Genomic DNA, 10,659 nt, shown 5'->3' with positions numbered 1-10,659 from the left:
CGTAGCACAAGCACAGCCTGACCAGCCATGACCACAGACTGTCACGTTTACGAGGACGACCGGTGGAGCAAAACAACTGAAAAATGGCCATAAATTTCACGGTGACTTCTTTTGAATGCTTTAGATCTTGAGTATGGACGCTTTGGCGCGGATGGGTTTTGTGTTAAATGAATATTCGAGAATACTCGGTTTGTTTTGGAGTCGGGTGAATCACGGGTGAAAACTACTCGTGCTTTTCACTCGTGATTCGGATTTCGTTACATACAGAGCGGGCAATGAAACTGTACATCAACAGTTCAAATGAAGCAAAGAAGGAAACAAAATACGAATATATCTCGAAACAATTGTTCCGAATTTTTGGGTAAAATGAATAGAAATTTAAAATTTGTTCTGATTGCCGGAGAGGAAGTCTAACATAATTATGCAGTTTTCCGGTAATGACGTCAAACTCATGCTTTTAAAATTTATTCAGGAATGAACAAAGGCTTCAAACAAGAAAAGAAATCTGAAAACTTTTAGGCCTTTGTACATTTCTGAATAGAATTTGAAAGCAAGACTTCGAGGTCATTAGCGCAAAACGGCATATATTAGATTTATTAAAAGGGTGTATATATCAAACTAAATTTCCTTTCGAATGACTTGCAAAACTCGATGGAAGTCCACTTTTGCCTTTTTTTAAAAACGACTTGCGAAATGTATTATGCTCGAGTCATAAGGTACCTAAAATTCAGTATTAGCGTACTGGTGAGCCATAACGAGGTTTAAAATAAATGCGAAAGGACAACGACGATATATTGCCTTAGGCCCTGTTTACAAGAAGGGAGGGTAACCCTATTGTTAGGGTTATATTACCCTATAAAGAGGGTTACCCTAACACTCAAACATTTCTTCTTGTTTTCATCGACGTGTTTACAAGGCAGCTAGGGTTACCCTGGCGCTAGGGTAACCCTAGCTAGGGACAACTCACCTATACCCGGGACAACTTTTTAACAGTTTCCATTGTGTTTGCGATGCATAGGGTAACCCTTCCTGTGAAATTTTGCTTGTAAACCCGCGCTACCCTTGACTCTCCTGCAAGGATAACCATAGAAGCAGGGTTACCTTACCTGCTTGCAAACAGGGCCTTAATAAACTACCTCTTTAAAAAGGCTACGGAGAAAAATTAATAAATAAAATTATGTTGGGATAAATTGCAAAGTGAATATGAAAGCTAAGTTGCAGAAAAGATTCAAGGACTGGAAACTCTTTCACCGATTTCACTTGCTGATATTTTTTCTTTCCGAAAGCAGTACTTTACCGATTTTCTCATGTAAAAACCTCTCTTAATTCAGAGGTATCAATCACGTGATAGTCCAGGTAACATTTTAAACATTTCAATGCCAAAAGATCCGAGTGCGTTTTCGATTCCGATTTATAATTCGTAAATATTAGGTGCCAACTATATCCCGAACAAAGATAAGTGTAATAGAATACTCGAGTGCCACCCACTCTCTCTGCTCACTTTGAGCAGCGATTTTTCCAGCTCAAGTTCAGTTTGACAAACAATCTTTGCTAATAAGTAATCAACGTTACGTAGTTTTCGAAGCTGTATAATGATTTTCTAGGCTGTCCTCGGTGTTAAAACCTGTAAGGATATTTCATTGTTTCTTTAGCTGTTGTTAGCCAGGGTTAAATCTTGTCATAATATTTGGAAGTATAATGTCTTTTATAGCATCGATCAAGAAAGCGCTGGACTCCATCGTTTGATCTGAAGCAGAAACTTCGTCAACAGTAAAGCCATAATGAGTAGCGTTTGGGAGTACCATCGATACAAATACCTGATCTATTTCCATGACTACAACTGATGTCTCTTTCTTAATGTCCTGAATTTACATATAACATTTATTCACTTTCACCAGAAATAGCTTGTTTTTTGAAACATAGAAACTGCACTTGCAGTCTCTTTGAAAAGTGAAACGTGACACATAATTAAGATAAACTGTTGTATTGCGCATGCGGGATATTCTTGACTGGCTAAGAAAAAAGTCATGCGCGAGTTTCAACATCGCCCTTCATCCAATACTCCTACATTCTTAAATATATTCCATCTTTTAGTTATTTGACTATAAAAAATTGCAATAATATATTTCTTATAAGCATTATAAACCATTATAAGCAAAAAAACGTTGACCAGGGGCGGATCCAGGCATAGGCATCGTTTCCGATCTCGCTTGAGACATCTTTATGTCCCAGGAGAAGTTGCAAACAATAATTATGCAAAATGTCTAGGGGTAAACAAGATGTATACGGGATTTAAAAAAATAATGAATTAAATGTCACTGGTCAAGTGAGGGAATAGGTACCAGAGTATGTGGTGCCAACCCTCCCTAAACCGTGCTCCAACCAAAGCAGTAATTCTAGAATGAGTCTTTGGCTTACAGCAATGTATTGTAACGTCAATACGAAGTTCATTATTCTCTACTTGCACAAATCCTATAATACACCTCCTTTACCTCCCAACAATTTGCATAGGCATTGTTTTCGATTTCTCTTAGGACATCTTCATGTCCCAATAGACGGAATTGCTTCTCCTCTTGCGGTAGGTTGGAAACGACCATAGGCCTTGTGTAGTTTTTAGAATTAATACTACAGCGGCAACGGTCGATGTAATGGTCAATGGCTGAAAATTGGCCATCCGGAGGGGTCCATGTTGACGTCTTGTTTTCAAACTTTGTGAAAGGATCATTATCAGGCGTTATGGATGCGTCTTCGCGGTCATGGAAATGAGCCTTGAGACGTAAGCGGCGAAAATACCGCTCACAATCAGCTTTAACTTGGTACTCGTCAGTTTTGCTGTTTACAGGAAAGAACGAAAGGAAGCCCTTCGCTTAGAACGGAGTTTTCCGCGTCGGTGAGAGGAAGATCGTCAGGGATTGTGACGACTGTACGTTTATGTTGTACAGATGCTTGATTAATGGTACTATGGTGGGAAGGCGCCTTATCAAGAAGAGTAGCAAATTTTGCGCCTTTAACAGCTTTAATCTCATGGTAGAACTGAGAATTCATTTCTGATATTAAAGTACTCACTCGATGGTATTGGGCTTCTGTGCATGGTTCCCGAAGTCGACTGCAAGATTGGGACATGAGAGATGAAATGTTGTTAAGCTTGAACGTCAAGTTCTGAATGGTAGCTTGCATTAGACTTCTTGATTATGAGGTTAAGATCTTGGATAGGCATCTGTTTTTGCAGCAGGAGTATTTATTGATTTGTCTAAAGCATTTGATACCGTGAATCATAACATTCTTTTTGACAAGTTACAACACTATGGGATCCGAGGCCTAGCGTTGGATTGGGTCAAAAGCTATTTTTATCAAAGATCACAATTTGTAGAATTTAACGGCCATAGATCGCTCCCTGAGGTAATACTCTGTGGTGTCCCACAAGGTTCAATTCTTGGCCCTCTATTTTTCATCATATACGTCAATGACCTTTGTGACGCTTCTGGCCTAGAATCCATTTTATTTGCCGATGACACCAACTTATTTATTTCTGAAAAGGACCCGGTTACTTTGAACAATATCTTAAACAATGAACTCAATAAGCTCTCAGCCCGGTTTGCTGCAAATAAACTTTCCCTTAATATAACCAAAACTAAGTTTCTGGTGTTTAGACCTCGACAAAAAAGACTCCGCTATGATTTTGACATTTCCATTAATAGGGAAGCGTTAACCCAAGTCTCAGAGACCCTCTTCCTTGGTGTTGTACTGAATGATTGTCTTTCCTGGAAGTCCCATGTATCGCTTGTTGCACATAAAATATCTAAATCTATTGGCATAATTTAAGATCCAGTTATTTCCTTTCTAAAACCTCGTTACGTACTTTATATAATTCTATGGTTCTTCCGTATCTTTATTATTGTAATTTAGTTTGGGGATCCACTTACAAAAGTAACCTGAAAAGGTTAACAATATTACAAAACGGGCGATACGGATAGTAAGCAGGTCCGGTTGTGATGCACACTGATCCAATTCTTAAAGAATTTAAATTTCTCAAAATAACCAGTATCTACTTATTACAACTAGGTAAATTTATATACTCTTTTAGTACTGGTAATCTCCCTCCTAAATTTGACTCTTTTTTCTCTGTTAATAATAGTATTATATAGTTACAACACAAGACACGCTTCCTGTTTTCGGCTGTCTCTTTGCAGGACTAACATAAGGCAGTTTTCTATCTCTTTTCAAGGCCCCAAACTTTTCAATACCCTTAGTTATGAAATTAATTCCTTCCTTAGTCTTCGTTCCTACTCCTGTGTTACACCTAACTGAACGTCTTGCTCCACTATGGCGAGGTTTCCTCGCCATAGTTCTTATCTTAACTTTAATTATTTAATGTAAATTTATTGTAAAATGGCAAAATGTAATAATAATAATAATAATAATAATAATAATAATAATAATAATAATAATAATAATAATAATAATAATAATAGTAGTGGTACACGGAATCCCTTAGGAATCACTCTAACATAGCTTTACCTCTTAGATATGAACATAAATAGTGTTTAATGTGAAATTAATTCCCTTGTAAAGTTATAAAGTTACTTTACATATTCCCATCTGAAATGTTCAGAGTAACTGGTACTCAACTTGGATCAAAACTAATCCCACGCTGGTGGACTCCGCCGCGCTCTGAAATCTGCTTTCACACGTTCCAGTAACTGACAACATCGAGAATACCATCCATGTGTAATTCACTTCTGTTTGTCACGGAAACCTGAAAAAGATAGAGACATGTATGCGAGTGGCACCCAAGCTGCTAAACACCTAAAATTGATGACGAATTCATCGATTGCTCAAGTTCAAAAATATTTATTTGGGCGGTGTGATTACGCTCATCCAATTTCTGTTCAAGAGAGTGCGGTAACAAAACTTAAATGTACTGACGGAAGCACAGCTGAAAAGCGAAGACCAAAATATACAGGATTAAATGACAGACTGAAGTAAGTGGGTAAAATCTACACCATTCTTGTCACCTGCCTTCGGAGAGTTTTTAATTCTAGGCCTTAATTCTAAGTTTAAACCGAATTAGCAGTCTTAAGAGGTATTCCTTGGCAATCACTGAGAAGTGCTTTAGTACTTTACATTCATATGTTGGAGTTTTGAGTTTACTTGATAATGTTAACTCTCACAAACGTTAGAAAGAAAAATTTCAGACAAATTCATGAAGTAAAACGCTTTCTTATCAACCCTCTTGAAGAAGCAAAATGGGCCGTGAATTGTATCTAACTCAGTGGGATACTAACGTAAAGGAAAGGGAACAGTTAAAAATAACCCAAGCCACATATAGAAGAAGATTGGACACAGGATGAACGTTAAATAGTAGACAAAGTAGGGGAAAATTCCCATGGAAGGAGGATTACTGTTACTACTTCAATAGACTAATTTCGATATCTTAAAATTCAGCCAAAAACAATAGACCTCAGTACGAGGATCTGGAAAAGAACTACAGAGTTTGTGAGATTATTCTCCAGAGCCTCGTGCTGAGGTCAATTGTGTAAGGCTGAATTTTAATATATTGAAATTGGTGTATTCAAAACACCTTTTTGGTGTCCTGTATAACTGTATAAATATAGACCAGTTTCATAAATGGCGACCTACCTTATATTCTTTTGTATTTATGTTAATTAGACCTACTGCCCTCGTTTTGAAACAAATATTCTTTTGAAATTTGCTCGTCGTAGCGAGGCTAGTAGGGCTTATTAGCATTAAAACAAAAGAATATTTTATTTGGCCGCCATTATGAAAGAGGTCTATTGTACAAAGATGGTGTCAAAACTTTATTTCTCACTGCACTTCCGTGTACTGTTGCTATTAATAGCGGCATACTATTACAGCCATGCGTGATGCAGCTAGCCGAAGGAAATCACTTAGAACAGTAGCATTAAGCCATTAATTCTCACCTTTCTTCCCTTCAGCGTCCTGGTCACTTGGCAACTTGATATGGACGAATTTCAATCTGGCGCCCCATAAGCCAATGGCGACAAGAGGCTTGTCCAAACAGGCTCCTAAACAGCAGGGTTGCTCTTCAACGTCTAGCACGCTAAGTAGATCACCAGATCTGATGTCAAACAATCGGAGGAAATTGTCCTCACTGCAGCAAACCAGAGACTCGCCATTAACAACGAACTTACAATCAACAATGTCATTTTGGTCTTCGAGCAAAGTGCGTTGTGTCTCTCCAGTTTTTGCATCAAGAATGTGTACTCCATGGCCTGAACTGAAGGAAGCCCACGTCACTAAAAATTCTTCTTCAGGGGAGAACATGAAATATGGCGTAAAGGAACGAAGGTCGTATCGCGCTTCTTTTCTTTTCCATACACAGGAAAAGGAGTTGTTTTTTCCTAAAGTAACAGTTAACTCATCCCCGTCCAAAAATTCTAAATCATCCATGGTGCAGACTAACAGCTGGTTCTGACTGTTGCATGAAACAAATATATGGTGGTCATAACTTGCCCTTGTCTTGAGACATGTAGATGAAACACACTCTCCACTGGTAACATTGATGATGTAAAGGAATGAAGTATTCAGTCTTTTGACGAATAAATCCCTGACTTCTACAAAATCGTCATCTTCCATTAAGTCATCTTCTGCATGAAGTTCCAGGGAATTATCTGTCTCTGCTTGATAACCAAAATCCGATAATTCTTCAGGTGTTGATGTACGACGATACCATTCACAGGCTATCAGTTCATCTGATAAACGAATAAGCTTTTTAGTTCCCTTTAGTTTGGGAATTTGTCGAATGCACTCGGTCAGCTCAAAATTCCAAAGCTCTGGTATTTTATCCTTCAAACATAGTACAACACCTTCCTTCAAGGGGACAAGCGACAGTGATGGGCAAGTGAAAGACTTTTTCAACAAGATTTCTTGACTTGACATTCGGAGTACGGTCACTAGAACCTCACTGACAACCGCAATACTTTGATCTTTTGAGGTAATGGAATAAACGACATCTCCTTCAGAAGAAAATACAACTTCTTTGACCACTTGTCTGGTGTAAGGACAATTCTCTTCAATTAGCGAGTCAACATGAATTGCCGCGACGTACTTAAACGATGGGCTACCAACCAGTGCTGTTCCATTATCAAGCCACTTGTAGAATCCTGTATCTAACGATGAAAAGACACTGCGCACATTTTTCACCAGGCCCAACAGTAAACCGTCATCAAAACTATATTCTATTTCCCGAGTCTTTGGTTCAATGGGCCACAAGACGAAGTCATGTTGAAATAGAGAGGGACAAAGGATAAACTGCGGGCTACCGTCGCACACCCAACCAAACCGACCACATCCGAGTTTGTCTATCTTATAAGGGAGGTAGCCACAGACCAGGGCCTTGTTGTCTTTTGTGAAGTGCATCATACCACGTGCCACGCCGCACTTGAACAAGTGTTTTGGTTCTTTAGACACATCAAGGTAGATAGAACCAGTCACGTCAGCAAAAGCAATTTCTGAACCATCGTTGGAAACCGCAAAAGATGTAATAACATCATTCCAAGTTATTCGCCTTAGCTCTTCACCAGATTCCATACTCCACAAGACAACTTCTTTTGGATTATCAAAACAGTCTGTTAAAATGGTTCTTTTGTCTGTAGGAAAAGCACAATGTGAAAATGTGCAGTTACTATTAGGATAAAAGGAAATGCAGTCTCCTTCGAGAGTGTAAACACTTCTGAGGGTCCCCGGTAGGACTGACTTACCACGTGGATGAAAAACCACAGAACGGTAAAAAGTCAAAATATAATCTATATTACGATACGCGCCTTCATCAGAAAGTACATCACATTCAGGATGCCCATGTTGAAACTCTCTGTTAATTAAGGAAGGTCGACTCCATTCCAAGTTAGCAGTCTCGAGAGACCACAAGTGGATCGTTCCATCGCGGCATTCGCACACCATGTAGTCCAGTTCAGGTGAAACATCGAAACAAGCCACCGTATCTGAACAGTAAAATCGCGCTTTAATCGCTCCATTTTCTTCTTGATTGTCTAAGTATTTCATGTACGGCACGGTGGGAAGCCTGTTTTCGAGGATGATTGCAGCTTCAGATGATAGCTCAGGAGGTCCTTCATTGATCAAACTTTGGAACCAAAGTTGCGGATGGTCTCTTAACAGATAAGAGTGTTTTCTAAGCACTTTTAGCAAAGAGATTAAAAGAGACTTACTTCGCTCACTGAGTAAAATTGGCTTAATATGCTTTTGAACACTGAAAATATCCTCCGAGGAACCTGTGCTGTTCACACAAAGTTTGGCATAAATGAGTTCCAAATCGGTCACATACGTATTAACCAGGTCTTCTACATCACAAGGTCTTGGACTTTCGCCCGATTCGCTCAGCTCAATCATGTGCTGGACACCATGTTTTAAGGCGTACCTTTCAGTGTCACTGAAGGGTGATTTATGTACACCCCTTCGCTTGATATTGTCAAGCTCATTCCTGCAAAGGTTGAAGAGAATCTCGTGGCCTTCCTTCTCGTCCACGGTGAAATCATGTTGACCATAGCACGAGGTATTCGTCAACCAGTCTTTGATTGATTTGTGGAAAAAGTGAAGACACTCATCACGAACTGGCAAAAGCGAAGAGATGCAGGCGATTGCTTTGTTTATTCTTCGCTGAGCAGACAAGGACCTTCCATTTGGGTTCAACAGTCTAGAAACAAACGCTACTGGCAAAGGTTCTCTGGAAGCGGTAAAGGCGCACAAAAACCTCAATACTTGGTCTTCGTCCATCTTCAGCTCTTTGCGAAGTTCATTCTCTAACCGTTTGAAATGGGAAAGATAAACCGACGAAATACCCAACGGTAAGCTGCTCTCCAGCTGCTCTGGGGTAAGAAGTGGAAATTTCACTTGGATGTGATCAATCAAGAAAAAAGCATAAAGAAAAACGCCTTCAGACTTCTCAACCAGTTTTGTGAGAAGAACATCTTTTTGCTCTACCGCAATCTTAGGACTCAGCTGCATTTCAAAGAATAGTCGAATGTCTTTCAAGTTCTCTTCCTGATTTTCATCAAGATGTAGGGATTGCAAATGTTTCAGGCTGTCTGCGATGTTTATTTCTGATCGAGTTGTCAGAAAAAAACGAATCCACTGAGGAAGCTTGGAGAACTGATTTGCAATCACATCGAGAAGCTCATTGCGTCCTTGATACTCACTCTCGTCCAGTCCATCTATCACCATTAGGATATTTCTTCCTGGGTCTTTTACATTGTTAAGTGGTTCCTTTAAAAGTAGCGCGAATAGCTCTTCCACGCCCATGCTATTGAGTTCAACAGGCCCCAGGTTTCTTGAGAGCTGTTCCACGAGAGATTTCTTGTACTCTGGTAAAGTGTGGCTGAGATGAGAAGCCAAAGACTGAAGCATTAGCTGAGGACTTCTGTAACGCACATTTTTATGTTGACAAAAGTGGCTTCCTGAAAGTCTACCAGCCTCCTGCATTCGTTTGCACGTGACCGCAGAGATAACTGATTTTCCCATCCCTGCATTTCCACTAATTACCATCGCCCGGTTTTGGGACGTTCTATCATCTAGCCAGTCGTCAACTCTTTTGAAGATCCATTCACGGGTTCCGTCCTGGAATCTCTGTGCATGATATTCAATATCTCCATTGAACTCGGACTTAGCCAGGTTTCTGAGCAATTCATCTGCTCTGTCCATCTCACGCTTCTTGCTCAAGCTTTCTAGCCCCTGGGATATTCCCTCTAATTTCGAAACGGCATCCTGAAGTGTTTTGTGGTCTTCTAGTTTGGTCTGACGTACTTCTTTAATAGCATCACGGGTTTCGTTTTCGATCTGATGTATTTCATCCAACTTTGAGATAGTATCATAAAGTGAACTGTGGTCTTCTGAGTGGTTCTGAAGAACTTCAAGCACTTGCTCCAACCTGGAACTACTCTCCTGTTGAGTTTTGCGATCTTCTAGCTGGGTTTGAAGTACTTCCTTAACATCTCGTTTCACCTCTTTCAGCTCAGACTTTATTTTTTGTTCACTATCTGCCCAGTCAGTTAAAACGTTGATGTGATCGTCTTCTCCGCAACGCTCTGCCTGTAATCTGTCAATCTCTGCCTGATCCAGCCCAAGAGAAATAAGAACAGCAGCAATTTCCTGCCATAGGGTCTTAAAGGTTGGCGAATCAACACCAGTGGAAGACACATGACCATACAATTCATTGCGGAAAATCTTAATGCGAACAAGGTTTGCCTCAAGAGAGGTGTCACTTGGTGGTGGCTTAGTGTGCCAACCTGATGGAGGAGGGGATAGCCCACAAATGGTGTTCAAAAGCAGGAATAGAAGAGTGATGTCGAAAGAGTTGGAATCAGGTTTGGTTCCACTAGGATGGAACAGTTGGTCCCACTGAGCTTGACGTATAACCCTTTTCCTCAAGAGATTGTATAATGTTGAATAGTTAGCATTGAGGGCAGCAGCTAGGCTTGCAGGAGGATGATACTTATCAAAAGTGTTCCTCAGAACTGTTGTCCCGCCATCAATGAGAAGTCTCCTCAGCTTAGCTCCATTGGTCTTCTCTGTACTGCTGGCCAGGGGCGACGGTGCGGGAGCTGCCATTGAAGGTGCTCGGTTTTATGCGCCCTCTACAATGATGCGGAACCTAAATTAGTAGGT

At 40.1% G+C, this 10,659-nt stretch overlaps 1 protein-coding gene across 2 annotated transcripts in view; it reads right to left on the bottom strand.

The window, feature by feature from the left end:
* Positions 1-4,330: 4,330 nt before the first annotated feature.
* The window catches only part of LOC137978621 (uncharacterized), a 9,545-nt gene continuing 3,216 nt past the window's right edge, over positions 4,331-10,659 (bottom strand). For both annotated transcript variants that reach the window (XM_068825624.1, XM_068825625.1), the window contains 2 exons: positions 5,943-10,628; positions 4,331-4,756 (listed from right to left, as the gene is read on the bottom strand). In XM_068825624.1, coding sequence (XP_068681725.1) covers positions 4,734-4,756; positions 5,943-10,602 — 4,683 coding nt within the window. In that variant the 5' untranslated portion in view covers positions 10,603-10,628 and the 3' untranslated portion in view covers positions 4,331-4,733. The remainder of the gene's footprint in view (positions 4,757-5,942; positions 10,629-10,659) is intronic.

The sequence above is a fragment of the Montipora foliosa genome, chromosome 12 (genome assembly GCF_036669935.1).
Source record: "Montipora foliosa isolate CH-2021 chromosome 12, ASM3666993v2, whole genome shotgun sequence".
Lineage (NCBI taxonomy): Eukaryota > Metazoa > Cnidaria > Anthozoa > Scleractinia > Acroporidae > Montipora > Montipora foliosa.
This window is presented reverse-complemented; position numbering and strand designations above follow the sequence as displayed.